The sequence below is a fragment of the Somniosus microcephalus genome, chromosome 2 (genome assembly GCF_052327205.1).
Source record: "Somniosus microcephalus isolate GS21.2 chromosome 2, FLI_Smic_1.0, whole genome shotgun sequence".
Classification (NCBI taxonomy): domain Eukaryota; kingdom Metazoa; phylum Chordata; class Chondrichthyes; order Squaliformes; family Somniosidae; genus Somniosus; species Somniosus microcephalus.
The window spans coordinates 254,937,387-254,956,234 of NC_140988.1; the positions used below are offsets into that span (position 1 = coordinate 254,937,387).

Here is an 18,848-nt window from a genome sequence, read left to right on the forward strand (position 1 = left end):
AAGCCACCATGCACGCAGTGGACGAATCCATCCCCTTCCAGGTGGAAAGCGACGCGTCCGACTTTGCCCTGGCCGCTACCCTCAATCAGGCGGGGAGACCCGTGGCCTTCTTTTCACGAACCCTCCAAGGCCCGGAGACCAGACACTCCGCTGTTGAGAAGGAGGCCCAGGCGATTGTGGAGGCTGTGCGTCATTGGAGGCACTACCTGGCCGGAAAACGATTTACCCTGCTCACTGACCAGCGTTCAGTTGCTTTTATGTTTAACAACAAGCAGAGGGGCAAAATCAAAAATGACAAGATCTTGAGGTGGAGAATCGAACTTTCCACCTACAACTACGAGATCTTGTACCGGCCCGGGAAGCTAAATGAACCCCCGGATGCGCTATCGCATGGCACCTGCGCCAGCGCGCAGATCGATAGACTACGGGCCCTCCACAATGACCTCTGCCACCCGGGGGTCACCAGGTTCTTCCACCTCATCAAGGCCCGCAACCTGCCTTACTCTATTGAGGAGGTCAGGACCATGACCAGGAACTGCCAAGTCTGCGCTGAGTGCAAACCGCACTTTTATAGACCAGACAGGGCCCACCTGATAAAAGCCACTCGCCCCTTCGAGCGCCTGAGCGTTGATTTTAAAGGGCCTCTCCCCTCCTCCGACCGCAATGTGTACTTCCTCAATATTATTGATGAGTACTCCCGTTTCCCGTTCGCCTTCCCCTGCCCGGACATGACCAGTGCCACGGTCATTAAATGTCTGAACAACCTCTTCACCCTGTTCGGCTTCCCCAGCTATATCCATAGTGACCAGGGCTCATCGTTTATGAGCGACGAACTCCGTCAGTACCTGCTAACTAGGGGTATTGCCACAAGCAGGACCACCAGTTACAACCCCCGGGGGAATGGACAGGTGGAAAGAGAAAATGCGACAGTTTGGAAGGCCGTCCTGCTAGCCTTAAAGTCTAGGGGCCTTCCAACCTCCCGCTGGCAGGATGTGCTCCCCGATGCGCTCCACTCTATTCGGTCACTGCTCTGCACTGCCACTAATGCCACCCCTCATGAGAAAATGTTTGTCTTCCCAAGGAAGTCCACATCGGGGACATCGCTACCCGCCATGGCTGACGTCCCCAGGGCCGGTCCTACTGAGAAGACACGTGAGGACCCATAAAACGGACCCCCTGGTCGAGAGGGTCGACCTCCTCCACGCCAACCCCCAGTCTGCTTACATCGCATACCCGGACGGGCGGGAGGACACAGTCTCCATAAGAGACCTCGCACCCTCGGGGGCCGCAGTAACCCACTACCACCCCCCCCCCCCCCACGATCCGATATCCAGCCCCAGCAGATGGCAGGCCTGGGCCCCGCGACCCGCTCGACATCTACGAGGACGACACGCCTGTGCCACAGCCTACGCTGGACTCGACGCCGGAAGCTTCACTACCCCTGCCGTCGCCACGCCGATCACAGCGGCAGACAAGACCTCCGGAGAGACTCCAATACACTAACTTTTAATACACTTCACCCCGCCGGACTCAATTTTAAACAAGGGGTGAATGTGGTAAACCACTGTTTGTATTCCTGTTTGTATTCCACTGTGTACATGCCTGGACATGCCTCGGCTGACTCCTCCCACAGGTCCTAGTATAAAGGTGACTGCTCCCCAGCCCTTTGTATCCTGGACCGGTCGACCACTCGAGGCAGACCTCCATTCTGTTGTTAATAAAAGCCTTTAGTTACTCTTCTAACTCTGTCTTTTATGAGTAATTGATAGCGCATCACTAATAAAGTACTCTTGAAATGTAGTCACTGTTTTAATGCAGGCAATGCCTGCCTGTCGTCTTGCTTCATTTATTTCATTTCTCGTTAATATTAGTTTTATAGATTGCAGTTTTTTTTTTCTGTTGTAGTTCTTACATAAAAGTTGTGTGAGGAGTTTGTAGACTGTTTTCATAATGGCAGGTGATTTTTCTTTAGTTTTGAATTGTTCTGTGGATTTTTTTAATTGGTTTTGTTCATTCTTGAATAATTTGACACCACAGTAGTGCAGCATGACACTTTCAGTGATATTAAAGGTATCTATCACATTATTACTACAAGATTACAATAATCCTCTTTCCCCCATTGAATACAGAGAAGTTGTATGTCCAGTGTATATGTAATTAATTCTTCATGTAGCACCTGTTATTAAAATTATGCACATTTAGATTGCAAAATATATTTTAGTATTCAATGGATTGAAATGTGTATATTGCTGAATGTTGTTACCAGCGCTGGGTATAATGGATTGTGCCTCTTGTTTCATAATGTTTGGTGAATGCACTTTTAAGTGATCATTTTCTTTTTCAACCAAACACAAAGACACCACCTAGTAGTACAGAAAGCTTGGTAGGGTCAGAATCCTAGCATGCTTCTGAATGGTGTTGTTTTAACTGCTAATTTATCTCCTTCGTACTGTTGGACTCTGAATCATTTCAGCCATTTGCCCGATGATGATGTTCGCTCAGTAACTCTTCCAAGTCAGTTTCGTGGTGCATAAACAATAGGCATAACCAATAGGGAAAAAAGGATGTTAAACAATTTCAGTGTACCATAAGTCCTTTAGCATCTGAAAAAAGTGTGCACTCTGGCGTTTTTGATGAAGGATGCCTACCTGAAACTTCAACATGTTTTCTCTTTTGGATGCAGATGGAACTGCTGTACATTTCCAGAATTTTGTTTCTCATACCATAGTGGCTTTCATGATTTTGTGTTACTTCTTTAAAACCTTCCACTCACCTGAACAGTATCCTGTTTTGTTGGCTAATGTTTACATGAATTATGGTAATGCTTTGTCTGCAAATCCTTTTTGGTACAACAGTGCTGTAAAATGCTTTTTTTTTTCCAGTAAAATCTGTAAGGAGTCATTACTATGTGAGTAGCTGAGAAAAATAATGGTGATAATTAATGTGAATAAAGTTCAGCAACCTTTCATTCCAAAACCTGAACCATTTAGCTGCAAGTTTAGTCAGAGTTCCTAGTGGATAAAAGCAACACATTTTTTTATTTGTTTCTGGAATGTGGGTGTCGCTGGCAAGACCAGCATTTATTGCCCATCTCCAATTGCCCTCGAAGGTGGTGGTGAGCCGCCGCCTTGTACCACTGCAGTCCATGTGGTGAAGGTACTCCCACAGTGCTGTTTGGGAGGGAGTTCCAAGATTTTGACCCAGCGACGATGAACCCTGCTGGAACACTAAGCCATGCAGACTGGAAAGGTACTAGTTTAATTCTCTTTCTGTGCTGAGTTATCTGATCTTAGCTTGGGCACTATTTGGCACCTGACAATTGATCTATGTGGCCCTTGGCTAGAAATATCAGCCAGAGTTCCTACTCCTGATCACTGCCCAGGCCCCCTTGTCGAAAAGAATAACATCTGTGAACTTTCAGCCTGAACAGGCTCGAGCTTGCTGTCATGCCCTGCATGGTAAAATAGCCTGCCAACACTCACTGTCCAGTCTTGCATGACGATTGGCCATTTGGGCATGATACTGAAGGGCTGCTGCTGCCCCCACCTCTGGAAGAGTCAGTGCCTGTGAGAGTGGGGGGGGGGGGGGGGGGGAACTTGTAAAATGGAAAGCTCCTCTTAATTTTGTTTTGTGTTCTAGCATGTGGAGGGTGCACATGCTAATAAACCTACAACATGATTTGAGTCCCTAGTAGTTTGTTATAAGATAAAGTAATTTACAATTGAGATCTCCTACTCATTAAAATGCCATTGTACTAAAAAGAAAATTCACTAAGAAAATTTGTACAATGCACTTTCTCTTGTAGAAGGATTTGATATGGAATTCTCCATCAGACTTTACTCCATCTGCACAAGATATAATTAGAGCTGAACAGTTGAAAAATGAAGGTAATTATGCTTTATGTAGGAGTTGTTATTGTGTGTCGCCATTTTAAAGTGCTTAATCATTGTGCTCAAAATGGTCATATTTTAGTTAACCTGGTAGAATTGCACAGGGATAGCAGAGGCTAGTGTTTGTCACTGCAAATTACTGTATTTAAGGAACAGTAATCATTTTGAAATGTTAAATGTATTAAATTATACTATCTTCTCGTATGTAATTGGTGTTTAGACTTGAATTACAATGGTCAGCAATCAGTACATTTCCCTGCACCCCCAGTTAGTCAGGGTGGGGGTGGTTGGTACAATGTATTTGTTAACAGATTTCTTAAATTATTGTGGATTACAAACACACTTGATACATGCTGTAGATTCAAGATGTTAATCCCTCAACTGGTATTGAAGGAGATTAAAAAAACAAACATCTGAAATGCCTATGTATGGGTGCACATGACCACAAGTAACCAGTGCTTATAGAATTCTTTCTTTCTTCTCTGCTTGGCTTAATCATTTGGTTTATCTATGACCATTCATTGAAAAATATGTTTCAAATTTGAAGGATTCCCCAATAACACCAAAACGTGTGTTCTTGTTACCTACCTCTTCATAAAACAATACCTGTGGGTATTATGGTCAGAAACCTGCCTGACCTTCAGACAGGTGCCAGGGGTAGTAGGTACTACAGAAGGGGAGAAAATATAAGTGTCTTGTAAAATAAAGTTCTGTCCACACCCAACCCTTGTTTAAGTCTCCTCTACATTGGGGAGACCAAACGCAGATTGGGTGACTGCTTTGCAGAACACCTCCGTTCAGTCCGTAAGGGTGACCCTGAGCTTCCGGTCAACTGTCATTTTAATTCACCGCCCCATTCCCACTCGGACCTCACCGTCCTCGGCCTCTTGCATTGTTCCACGGAAGCTCACCGTAAACTCGAGGAACAGCACCTCATCTTCCGATTAGGCACTTTACAGCCTTCTGGACTCTATCGAGTTCAACAATTTCAGATCATAACCTCGGCCCCTATTACATTTTTACTTTATTTTTTATCCACACCTTTGTTTTGGCCTTTCCCCTTCTCTTTTCCCCCCCCCCCCCCCTCCCCCCGCCCCTTTTTCTCTCTCTCTCCCACATGGCAGCTGTCTCCCATTCTGCCAGCGCATTTCACACCTAATCTAGAGCCATCTTTTGTCTCCACTAGTCCTGTCACCATCTCGTCTCGTTTTGAATACCTCTTAATGTCTCTTCTCTTTTGTTCTCTCCCAGCCTGGCCTCTTAATCTATTTCATTTCCTGTGCTTCTTTAGTCTTGACAAAGGGTTTTCACCCGAAACGTTGACTCTATTTTCTCTCCACGGATGTTGCCTGGCCTGCTGTGTTTTTGCAGCATTTTCTGTTGTTACTTCCTGTTTAAATAATATTTGAGAAATTCATCTTTTAAAATAAACATTGCACGGGGTACCTTTTATTAAGACCAATTAACGAAGAATAGAAAAACAGCCTTTTGTAACATGTGTGGCAGAAACCACAAAGTAACCTTGCCAGATATTCAAGACAAGATGCCACAGAGGTCCAGTAAAAGTAGGTCTTCCCAGTTGCTGGCCTTAACAAATCAAAACAATGGGGTTGGCTGGTGTGGGAAATGGGAAACTCAAGTACAAGAGGGTTGTCGTCCTGTGTTGGGTTAAAGCATATCATTGGGACGAGGAACTTTATTCTACATCTCGCTTATTAAATACCTAACCCAGGGAGCACATCATGCTGACAACTGGGTATGCAAAATGGAAAAAAGCAAATTTCCCATCACTGATATCCTTTTACATTAATGAGCACTGAGTGGGAGGGGAGGGGACAGGGAAGTAAGCAAAGCTGGTACCAGCCTTTTTATCCACTAGGCCCTATCTTCTGTCGCCTAGTCTTCTACAAAATTGTTTTCATTGTTACTGGTGTTTTTAATTCCTGCCTTAATGTTAAAACTGCTGCTGTTTTTTTTTTCTGTGATGTAATAGACCACCCTTTTTAAAATGGAAAGCTTTTTTTTTACAAAAGATTAAAAAATCTAGTTAGATTATCCTGTAGCAGTACCTACTGCTTTAGAAAATGAGGTAAATGTGACCAGTCATATTAATAGCAGCTGTGCTCGTGTACAAATCATAAATGGAAGATACTTTCATTAGCATACTGCAGGGAAATGAGTCAGTATTTGCAACTATTGTAACTTTTCCTTGCCATTCATTTTGTTTTGCTTAATTGATTTTTGCTTTATGATCAGTTTTTCAAATATTTTATTCTGTCCCCATTGTTGCATTTCATTATTTGAAGCATTTTGAAACATTTGCGATGTGATTAGGTGATTTAAAAAAAGTCTTTTCTGATATCTTGACTATCTTGTTTTTGTCTGTCAATGTTAGGGATGTCAGTGCTGTAAACAATTTTCCCCTTTCATCTACTTTTAAAGCTATTCATAATATATTGGGCGAGAAATTTGGTACCTTAGTGCCTGGCGGGGGTGCTAACTGGGCAGTGAGGCGAGGCAAATCCAGTGCCGCATGCCAAATTCAGCATCCATGTAGCACCGCCACTACGAGTTAGCACCGGGGACTTCAGTGCCAGGTAGATCATGACGTCAGTGACTGTGCAACGCTCACTGGACGCCTGATCTGCCAAATTGAGGATCGCAGCTTTCCTTAGTGCCTCGCCCCGATAGAGGGAGGAGGCGTGAAGCAGTCGGTAGCCGGCTCCAGGGGCACTACTTAAAGGGATCATGAGTAATGAGTCGCAGCTGTCAGGTTAATGGTGTTTCATTGCTTCCTTGTCAGATTGACGTTGTGCAACAGTTTAAATCAGTCATTTAAAGGTTGTTTAGTCTCCGGAGTGTTGTAGCTACAAAAACTTAGTTACAGTTATTCTCACAAAATGTCAAAGTGTTGCACTTCCTTACATTAATGGGGGCTGTACTGGCAGTCGACCTGGCCCTCCAGGATCTACTGCAGAGGGAGCGCAGGCAGAAAGAAAAATTGGAACATGTGGTCAGAGGGAGGAGGAGGGCCATCAGGGCTCTCAACAGGAGGTCTTGCCCTCCGAGGGTCTTCCGACAGCAATTCTCCTAACTCCAATTAAGCCAGGAGCAGTGTCGTAGAAAGCTCCGCTTCAGCAAGGAGATGGTCACAGAACTCTGCCACCTCCTGCAACCAGACCTCGAGTCTCAGATCAGGGTGAGGACGGCTCTCAGTGGCAGTCAAGGTCACCGTCGCCCTCAATTTCTTCGCCAGTGGATCCTTCCTGTCTGCAACAGGAGATATAGGTAACATCTTGCTGTTCGCCATCCATCGCTGCCTTCGGGAAGTCACTGAGGCTCTCTACAGTAGGAGAAGGAACTACACTTCCTTCCCCATCACTAGAGAGAAGCAGGATGAGTGTGCATGTGGCTTTGCCAGGATAGCAGGATTCCCCATGGTGCAGAGTGCCATTGACAGCACCCACGTGGCTTTGCGGGCACCACATAACAATCCTGAGATCTTCCGTAACTGCAAAGGCTGCCACTCACTTAATGTCCAGTTGGTGTGCGACCACAGACAGCGAATCCTCAATGTGAATGCCCGCTATCCTGGCAGCAGCCATCACATCAAGCTTGCGGTTGGCTAGTGGGAGACAAGGGGTATCCGCTCTCCACCTGGCTCATGCCTCCCCTCCGCAATCCCAACACACCTGCACAACACTCATAATGAGAGCCATGCCGCCACCAGGAACATCATTGAGCAGACCATCGGGGTGCTCAAGCAACAGTTCCATTGCCTTGACCACTCTGGAGGAGCCCTCCAGTACTCGCCGAAGCGGGTGTCCCATTTCGTCGTGGTGAGCTGTGTGCTCCACAATCTCTGAGGGCCCAGCTCTTGCCAGCAGGGATTGCGGGACCACGGGGAGGAGGAACAGGATCAAGGGAGGAGGCAGTCACTCAATCGGCCTTCTGGAAGGGCAGTCCGTGACCGCCTCATCAGACTGCAGTTTCAGTAAATTCAACCCCAGATCCCCATCATTCCATCCCTGTCGCAGGCCATATCACCGCACACAGCTGAAATGAGACAGTACAAAATTATCCGAAGTGAATTAATAAATTTATCAATAATCAGTGAACACATATTTACAATAATATTACCTATTCATTCTTGTGCAATCCCTTACTGCCTCTCGTTACTGTGCCTTTGCCTACTCTAGTGCTCCTATGAAGTGTTGGCCCAGTGGCTGCAGCACGGCTGGTGGAAGGCTGCTGAGTGTTAATGCGGGAGACTTCAGATGGCCTTACAGGATGCCCTCGACCAGCTCTCTGGACCTGGAAGGCCCGGCTGTAGACTGCACCGCGGCAGCAGTCTGGGCTGGCTGGATGACGGACGAGGGCAATGGCGGAGTGCCAGTGGTGGGAGCAGGAATGCTGTCATCCTAAGAAGACAGCAGCTTCCTGCTCCACTGACCCAATACCACTCCCACTGGGCAGCACCCCAGCATCCCTAGCAATCTGTTGCAGCTCGGATTGCTGGCCTGCTGCGACACCGTGAAAGCCCCGGTCGACGGTGTTGGACCCAGCCACGATGGCAGCAGTCGGAGTTTGTGGCATCAAGCTGAGACTGCATGAGAGCAGTCCGAGATTGAATGGCACCAACCATAGACTGCATTACAGCACTAAGACATTGCGTCACTTCCGCCTGTGCTGCAATGGAAGCTGCCAGATCGCCCATCACGCAGCATCAGGTCTGGGTCGTCGCGGTCTCTCTGGGAGTCTACCATCCTTTCCAGACTGGAAATGATGGGCTCCATGGTGTGCGCAGAGCTTTGTGCAATGTTGGAGGTGGACTCCTCCACGCTCCTCACCATTACAGACAGGCTCTTGGGCATCCTTACCATTGCACCTATGATCTCAGTGTGCATTCCCATCACCCTTCTTCTAAAGGTCTTCAGCCGAGTCCTGTGCAGCAGAACTCTCCCTCCGGGGAGCTGGCCCCCGAGCTACCCTTTCCCCCTGGCCGTGCTGCAGCCCACTTGTTCCCAGTGCATCACCCTGTGCAGATCCCACTACTATACTAGCCTCTAAAGAATGCGTAGTGCCAGTATCTGAGCTGGTGCCTGCGAGTGAGACATGCAGTGACACGGTGTGTTCTTCCTCCTCCTCTTCTCCTGCATCACTCTCTACGGTGCCCTCCGAGACAGGATACTCTGGTGCTTGCTCATTATCTGAAAGCATAAAGGCACAAGAAGCGGGTTAAGGGGAGGGGAGCGGGAAGGGAGAAATGCATGCATACAGCATATGATTAGCTGGAATGTGTGACATGCTTGTGGGGTGAGGGGGAAGTGGGATGTGAGAAGGAAGAGTAGGGATGAACTTACTGTTGTCCCCAAATGGGTCAACTTTGCCGGTGGCCCTGGCGCCCAGTGATCTCCAGCACTCTCTTCCAGTGCAGACAGTAGTTGGGTGTCATCTTGTCCCCTGCCTGTGCGCTCCTGCTCCCTCCTGTTCTGAGCCACCATGGCCTGCAAGAGAAAGGAAAGTGTGTGAGTGAGTGTGGAGCAATGTGTTTGGGTGATGTGCCTGCCATAGTGGAATAGCTGTCATTGTGTGCAAGGTGTGAGATGTCGGTGTGAGTGTTAGTAGGTAGAGATTGTTGGTGGATGAGTGCTGGGGTGTGGTACTTGGCCAGTGTGTGCAGACTGTGGTATGTAATATTTGTTGAGGCATTGAAATAAAGAATAGATTTGCCTTTCTAATCTAGGCTTTATTAACTTAAAAATCCTGTAGCACATCTTCAACACCCAGTCCCAACTAAAGGCTGGAAAGAACTGAATTTAAGATGGCCACCACAAATCACATGACATCAACTACCAATGAGATTACAGCATATATCCCAAGGCAGGAAACAAACAACCAATCACAATACTTCTTACTAAACAGAGAATAATCACCACATTCACCCCTCCTTTTAAAATATACTCTAACCTAAATAACCTTTACAATTTATAATTAATTATTTACAACTAAAACTATGCACAGACAAAATAAAACTATTCAACATGACACAATACTAAGTGAGCAACAACAAATAGTAACATTGCACATAAGTATTAAGTATCTCTCAACTAAAACAATATAATATAATATTTCAACAATTTTAAAACATTAGTCCAAAGATGTGCGAGTTAGGTTGATTGGCTATGATAAATTGACCCTTAGTGTTAGGGGGATTAAATACGTGGGGTTACAGGGATAGGGTGGGATATGTGTCGGTGCAGGCTCGATGGGCCGAAATGGCTTCTATCTGCACTGTGGGGTTTCTGTGATTACTATCAATTTAAAAGTCCATTTTCAATCGGTCGACCGGATATCTTGTTCGTGTCGACCTTCTTAACCTTGGTGAAATTCCTTGCCCTCCCACACCAGGAGACACAGAAGTATCTTCTGCAGGAAGGCTATCCATATCCTGATTTTCAACGGTTTCCGGATTAGAAATCCCATCAGGAGGTAAACTGGGACGGTCATGAACATCCATCGAGGGCTGACTAATAGAAGTATAATTATCTGCAGTCGGATTGGAAATATTCGTAGTATCTGTAACAGCATCCACATTATCTGAATCATGACTATTGTTAATATCCTCAGAAGAGGGCTGGCCACCACAAGGAGCCAAGTCTTTAATTGAAACGGTACTTTCTTTCCCATCTTGGAATCGAATATGAGCATATTGGGAATTTGCCTCCAACAGCTCCACCTCCTCCACTAAAGGATCATATTTTGACAATCTAACATGGCGTCGAAGCAGCACAGGTCCCTGCATAGTAAGCCATGAAGGTACCGAATATCCCGTAGTAGATCTCCGCGGATAGTTAAAGAGCCTTTCATGGGGGGTCACATTAGTAGCCGTTGAAAGCAATGATCTAATGGAATGCAGGGCATCAGGCAGTACCATTTCCTACTGTGTATTCTTAAGGTTCCGGGATGTCAAAGCCAACATAACTGCCTTCCAGATCACCCCATTGTATCGTTCGCACTGTCCATTACCCTGGGGATTATACGGGGTAGTTCTACTAGTAGAAATTCCCTGACTCTGAAGGTATTCCTTCAACTGGGAAGACATAAAAGAACTTCCCTGATCCGAATGGATATACGCAGGCATCCCAAAGATGACAAAAAGTTGAGTCAGACATTTGATAACTGTAGCAGCTGATACATCTGCGCAAGGAAAAGCAAAAGGGAACCTTGAAAACTCATCCACAACAGTAAATATATATCGGTTTTGAGTAGTTGAAGGAAGAGGCCCCTTGAAATCGACGCTCAAACGTTCAAAAGGAGAAGTAGCCTTTATAAGATGAGCTCGTTGAGGCTTAAAGAAATTCGGTTTACACCGAGCACAGATAGAACATGATGAAGTCATCCGCTTGACGTCTTCAACTGAAAAGGGCAAATTCTTACTGCGTACGAAGTGTATCATCCTCGTAACCCCAGGATGGCATAAGGCATTGTGAAGATTAATAAGCGTATCTCCGTGAATCACAGAACAATAAGCCCTCGACAGCGCATCAGCAGCAACATTATCCTTCCCCGGACGATAAACTATATCAAAATGGTAACATGCCAACTCAATCCTCCACCTCATTATTTTATCATTCTTAATCTTTCCAAAATGTTTGACATCAAACATAAAGGACACAGACTTTTTTGATCAGTTACCAACGTAAAATGTCGCCCCGATAAATAATGTCTCCATTTACGCAGTGCTTTTACTATTGCATACGCCTCTTTCTCTATTGAAGAATGCCTTTTTTCACTTGTTCAAGGTACGTGAGAAAAAGGCCACAGGTCTTCCATTTTGGTTCAGAGTAGCCCCAATTGCAAAATCAGAAGCGTCCGTCTCAATCACAAAAGGAACCTGCTCATCAATAGAATGCACAACTGCTCCAAGGATATCCTTTTTTAAATTATCAAAACACGTCCTGGCCTCCCATGATAGAGGATATGTCGTAACCCGAATAAGAGGCCGGATCTTCTGTGAAAAATTTGCAATCCAATTAGAATAGTAAGAAAACAGTCCAACAACTCGTTGCAAAGCCTTAGAATTAGTAGGACAAGGTAAATCAATCAATGGTCGCAGACGTTCTGGGTCTGGTTTAATCTTGTTTCCCGAGATAATGTACCCCAGTAGATTTACCTCAGTGGTCGAAAAGGTACACTTCTCTTTATTGAAAGTTAAACCAACTTTTTCCGCAGCTTGAAGGAATCTTTCTAAATTAGAATCATGCTCCACCCTTGATTTGCCACACACCGTGATGTCATCTAAGTATGAAAAGGTGTCAGAGAGAGAGTTATCACTTATAAAAGCATCCATTGCCCGTTGAAAACAAGCAACACCATTAGTAACACCAAATGGTATTCGGCAAAACTGATACAGCTTTCCACCAGCCTCAAAGGCCGTATATGGTTGATCCTTCTTAACAATAGGAATCTGATGATAAGCACTCTTTAGGTCAATAGTGCTAAAAACCTTATACTAAGATACTTTATTGATAAGCTCATCAATCTTAGGCAAAGGGTACGCATCTAATTGAGTATACCTATTAATAGTTTGGGAATAGTCTATCACCATTCGTTTCTTATGTCTCTCGTTAGTCGTGACAACTACCTGTGCCCGCCAAGGCGAACAACTAGGTTCAATGATTCCTTCCAATAAGAGACGTTGAACTTCAGAATTAATAAATTCTCTATCCTGACTGCTATACCTTCTTGACTTGGTAGCAATTGGCTTACAATCTGGCATCAAATTGGAAAAAAGTGATAATGGAGAAATGGATAAAGAGGTTAATCCACAAATAGATAAAGGTGGCTTAGTCCCTCCAAATGAAAGACTAAGAGACTCGTGTAACTGAAGCACATCATGACCAATCAAAATATCCGCACAGAGATTAGGCAAAACAGATAGGCGTATATCAGTATACGTATTACCTAGAAGAATCAATTTCACAAGGCAACAACCAGCTACTTGTGAAGTGAGTCGTCTGAGCCATACACACCTGATAGGAAACAGGCGAAATTTTCAAATGCTTCTCCTTTGCAAACTGAAGACTTATAAAACTCTCGGTACTGCCCGTATCTATAAGGGCCTTCACTTCCAACCCATTAACTTGGGCCGTAACTATAGCTTTGTTTAGGCCATGAGCAAATGCAGCAGAAATTGATGCAATAAACGCCCTATCTAAAGGCTGAATAGTCACAGAGGAGGTAATTGAACCTGATGATTTACACACACGTGCATAATGACCTCTCTTGCCGCATTTACTACACACAGCCTCCCGAGCAGGACACTTCAGACGAGGGTGCCGGACGTTCCCACAAAAATAACACTTCTGAATCCTAGAGGCAACAGCCGCTGAAGTAGAAACTGTTTCAGAATCTAGTAAACCACTCCTATTAAGTCCACATAATTCCTTTTCATCCGGAACTGCCGAAACCACAGTCACAGGCCGATTAAAAAGAGCATAAGAATCCGAACTTCTCTGAGCCACATCCAATGTAGAATCTTGCTCAAAAGCACTCTTAAGATCCAAAGTCTTATTTTCTAACAACCGCTGATGAATTGAGCTAGACAGTAATCCATTAATAAAAGCGTCCCGTACCGATTCTTCCTTATATTCTTCAGCCGTCACGGCCTTATAATTACAGTTAACACTAAGGCACCGAAGTGCTTGTAAATAAGTATCCAAAGATTCTCCCACCTGCTGCCTATGGGCAGATAGAAGGTGACGTGCAAATACCTCATTCTTTGGTTTAACAAAAATCTTTTCCAATGTAGAAATAGCCACTTCGTAAGTTTTACAGTCCAAAATATACTTATACACATCCGGAGCAATGTAGTTGATCAGCATATTCAGCTTATTTAGAGACTCTTGATCCAACACGCCCAAAAAGTTTTTAAATGTACAATACCAATGTTTCCATTTATCATCCACTCCTGCAGAATTAGGGTCAGCATTGAATCGTTCTGGTTGAAGATATCGCTCCATTCTGACATAAAGTTAATAAATTGAAATAAAGAATAGATTTGCCTTTCTAATCTAGGCTTTATTAACTTAAAAATCCTGTAGCACATCTTCAACACCCAGTCCCAACTAAAGGCCGGAAAGAACTGAATTTAAGATGGCCACCACAAATCACGACATCAACTACCAATGAGATTACAGCATATATCCCAAGGCAGGAAACAAACAACCAATCACAATACTTCTTACTAAACATAAAGAATAATCACCACAGGCATTGACACCCTGATGACCCGATTAAATTTCTTATCGGATCACTTGTTAAATTTCTTTCTGCACTGTGTATGGGTCCTGCGGACCACAGTGCTGTCAGAGACCTGATGGGCAACCTCCCTCCACATGGCACGGAAGACTTGCGGCGAGGGCCTCCTGCCACTTGTCAGATAGAGCACCGCCCTCCGTCTCTCCACAGTGGACACCAACTCCTCCAATGCTTGGTTCGAAAATCTGCGGGCACTCTCCCTGGGGAGTGGATCTGCCATCATGAAAACTGCTCGAGTCGTCTGGCTCCTTGGGCTTGGCCTACTCCTGTTTGCTGACGCAGGTTCTCAGCCAGCAATGCTGAGAATAAGGTTCTGCAGCATGAATGAACCTCCCCTTTTAAGAACTGGAAAGAGCCTGTGGCAGTGATGACTTGCAATTAAACTGCATCTGATTGGTTAGCGCTTTGAGTGTAACACCACTGAGCTAGGCAGTTAGCCCTTGATTTAGCGCTCCCATCCTTTGAGCGATGACAATGAATTTTGTGTGCAGCGAGATTCATTGGCGCCTGGTGCTAAATCTCAAACTTTTCCAAAGTTAGCGCTCATTGCTGGGCGATAATTAATTTCTCGCCCATTTTATATGTCACATATTTCAGTATGTTCTCTGAACTTTTCTTGCTCTCAACACCAACTACATCCCCTGCATCCTCTCCCTTCTCCCTACATCCACATGGAGTTAAAATCAAGACTGGGTGCACAGTCTCCTGATCCTCATCCTCCTCCTCCTCATCCTCCACCATATCCTCACCTTCGCTTATTAGTAATTTGTTTTTCTATTAGGGGATGCATTGAGTGCTGAGCTGAAATGCACTTGGGAACCTTGTAGCTGAGCACGGATGTTGCCTGGCCTGCTGAGTTTTTCCAGCATCCGCAGTATTTTCCTATCACACTTTCACCCTATCAGTCTGAATTGGATTTAACCACCAAGTCCCAGAGATGAAATGTGTGTGTGCTAATCCACTGTCACCCAGTCCCTCTTCATCTAATTCTCATTATGTCTTTTTGTTTTGCTTCTGTTTTAATGTGACTGTCCTGCTTGGAAAACACAGCAGGTCAATCAGCATCTGACAGAGGTTGATGTTCATGTTGTGATGTTCTGATGAAGGGTCCTTCCCGAAAAGTTAATCCTGCTGTGATCCTAACCAGGTTGTTGGTCTGTATTTCATCCTTATTTTCAAATCTCTCCATGGCCTCGCCCCATCCTATCTCTGCAACCTACACCTCCGCGATCTCTGCGCTCCTCTAATTCTGGCTTTATGCGCATCTCCGATTTTCATCGCCTCACCATTGGCGGCTGTGCCTTCAGCTCCCTAGGCCCTAAACTCTGGCATTCTCTCCCTAATCCCCTCTGCCTCTCTCCTCCTTTAAGACGCTCCTTAAAACATACCTCTTTGACCAAGCTGCTCCTAATATCTCCTTCTGTGGCTCAGTGTCAAATTTTGTTTGATAACACTCCTGTGACGCGCCTTAGGATATTTTACTACGATAAAGGCACCTATAAATGCAAGTTGTTGTTGAAACTGGTATGGTCAAGAAGAATCAGAAAGGCACTGCTGACATGCCAGTAGTAATGCTAATGCACTGGAGGAGTCCGAAAGAGGGAGCATAAAGTGAGAGCTCAAGAAATTGTGAAGCGTGTTTGGGACGTTTTACTATGTTAAAGGTGCTATCTAAATGCAAATTTTTAAAAAAACACCAAAAAAGCAAATTGGAAAATAGAACGACTTAAATTTTTGTAGAGCCCCTCCTGTAGGGAACAATGTGTCAGAGAATTTTACAAATAAGTAGACACTAAGCTGCAACCTAAAGAATTGAAGAAAACCCAAGTAAAGCAACAGAATACTTTTAAGAGAAAGACAGTGAAGATGGAAGTGGCAAAAGCTTAATAACAAAAGCTAATGAAGAAATGGCAGAACAAGAACAAGATCTAGAACTCTCGTAAGCAGCAATAAAATGGTGCAAACGTTCAATCTGAAAGCAGGTTGGTAATGATACTTGGCAGAAGACTGAAAAAGGGAGAGAAATAAATTAGATCCAGGAAAGCTTTTCTGTCAGAGGCATAGGAATCGAGGATTAGGGGACCTAGTTTAAAGTTGAGGGTATCAAAAGAAAATAATGAAATTTAGGAAATGTCTTTTGAGTAAGAGAGCAATAGAAATGTTGAACAGAGGGAGTAAAAAAGGACTGGATGAATTCCGATTTAGTAATTAGGATTCAGTTATAGAATCGGGAAGAAACCTGATGGGAAGGAGGTTAGATTGACCAATAATTTTCTCCTGCCAAAAGCATAATGATATTGCTATGTTAAGAATGAATACAAATTAAGAAATCAATGCTAGAAATGTAGATCTGGCTTCCCTAATGGCAGGGAGCAGCTGAGCCATACAGACTGGAAATGTCAGATGCCGTCCTGGATTTGCTAATTTCAGCAGAAGTGGTAATAGGGATGCTACTTGATGACTTTTAGTTAAGGAGGAGAAAAAACAGCTGCAGTTCCCGCTCCCAATCGTTATCGAAAGCCTCAGCTGAAGCCCAAGCCTGCCTTTGCTGTGCTGCCCCTTGTAGGCAAATAGACTGTTGAAACTCCCAAAGAATGGCCAGTTGAGTGAGATACTGGAGTGCTGCTGGCACCTGTGAAACTGCACCCCAGCAGGGAATAAGAACCTTAGGGATATGAGGACCAAAAATTAGCAGAAGCAGCAAAATAAATTTAGAAGTGTTACCATTAGTATAATGTCACCTTTTTTCCTACATTTTTTAATGTCCATCTGAAGTGAACCTATTGGATGTTATAAAAATGTTTGAGGTTACAGCTTTTAAAATTTAAGTTACTGCTACTACAGAATTAGAAAAAGTAAACAAACTTAAAGTGCAAAATTAAGTACACATTTTCAAACAAATGAATGATTGACTTTAATTTGTATTTGTTTAAATATTCCAGGCAACAACTATATAAAAGAGGAGAACTACAGAGCTGCTGTGGATGCTTACACTCAGGCAGTTGAGTTGGATCCAAATAGTGCAGTTTACTTTTGCAACCGGTAATAATCCTTTCACTGTCTTTTTTTGTATTGATAATATGTTTCAGTCTAGTTAAATTTGCCATGGTAAATACAGAATAAGTGTTGCTAGGGAGGGAATTGTAAAGCTATAATTCAACTGAGATCTAGGGAGAGGATTTCTCTGGTGCTTGGAGTAGCAAAATTGTAAATATGTACTTTCTGAACAGGTTTAGAATTTTACTACACAAGATAATTCTCTCCCCCCTCCCCCATTTCGATGTCCATGGAACCCCGAGATTGAGTGGAAGCCTTTCATTCCTCCACGGCATCTGTTTTATATAATTAACATTGAGATTATTTTAATAAAACTTGAAGAATCTTAATCATTTTTCTGTATTGTGAAATCAACACCTGGTGTATTTCTGTTGAGTTGTATTGAATAAGATATTGACAGTTCAGTGGCTTTGTTAAATGGGTATAATATTTCAATGACACTATAAAATGTCATATGATTGGCAAATATAATCAGGTTATTGAATAGCTTACTGTGAAGTTAGTTTATATTGTACATCCATTCTAGGTAGTACCATTCAATAATTTTGGTCTTCAGTTTATCTATATAATGAATAATTTCTAGATTTGGTGATCATCTAAAAATGATTTAATCTAGTCAAAGGATGTTTAGCGAGTATTTTGGTATACATTTTGTAGTAACTCTGTCATGATCTTTTGTGTGTATTGGCTGATTTCGTTTGAATAAAAAATTTACCATTAAAGCTATTGGTCACTAAACCACCTGCAGAGAAGATTGTGCTGAAACAGCTTGGTTCAGTTTTTCCAACTTTTACCTGTTATGTGATCATGGTACCTTTTGTGTTGCAAATTGTTTGAGGAACGCTATTTACTCAGCAACAGTCTCTCAAGTTAAAGTTTGGTAAATACTAAAACCTAGATCCTAGATCTTTGGCCAGTACATTTCAGCACATGATACTTTCATTTAAGAACATAAGCACATAAGAAATAGGAGAAGAACTAGGCCCTTCGAGCCTGCTCCGCCATTCAATACGATCATGGCTGATCATCTACCTAATCTCCACTTTCCTGCACTATCCCCATATCCCTTGATTCCCTTAATATTCAAAAATCTATCGCTCGCTGTCTTAAAGTCAACTACTGAACCTCCACAGCTCTCTGGGTAGAGAATTCCAAAGATTCACCACCCTCTGAGTGAGGAAATTTCTCCTCATCTCTCTGGGTCCTAAATGGGTGACCTCTTATTCTGAGACTGACCCCTGGTTCTAGACGCCCCAGCCAGGGGAAACATCCTCCCTGCATCTACCCTGTCAAGCCCTGTAAGAATTTTGTATGTTTCAATGAGATGACCCCTCATTCCTCTAAACTCGAGAATATAGGCCTAGTCTACTGAATCTTTCCTCATGGGACAATCTTTCCCCTCCCCAATCCCAGGAACCAGTCTGGTGAACCTCCATTGCACTCCCTCTATGGCAAGTAAATCCTTCCTTGGGTAAGGAGACCAAAACTGTACACAATACTCCAGATGTGGTCTCACCAGGGCCCTATATAATTGCAGTAAGACATCTTTACTCTTATACTCAAATCCTCTTGTAATAA

General features: G+C 43.9%; 1 protein-coding gene across 9 annotated transcripts in view; it reads left to right on the forward strand.

The window, feature by feature from the left end:
- Positions 1–18,848, forward strand: part of LOC147123335 (small glutamine-rich tetratricopeptide repeat-containing protein beta-like) — a 127,296-nt gene that overhangs the window by 19,277 nt on the left and 89,171 nt on the right. For 8 of the 9 annotated variants that reach the window (XR_015074250.1, XM_085971097.1, XM_085971086.1 and 5 more), the window contains 2 exons: positions 3,806–3,887; positions 17,156–17,255. Coding sequence is in view for 8 of the 9 variants with exons in the window: in XM_085971097.1 (XP_085827223.1) it covers positions 3,806–3,887; positions 17,156–17,255 (182 nt within the window). In the remaining variant the exon portion in view is untranslated. The remainder of the gene's footprint in view (positions 1–3,805; positions 3,888–17,155; positions 17,256–18,848) is intronic. The other variant, XM_085971064.1, reaches the window with a different exon arrangement.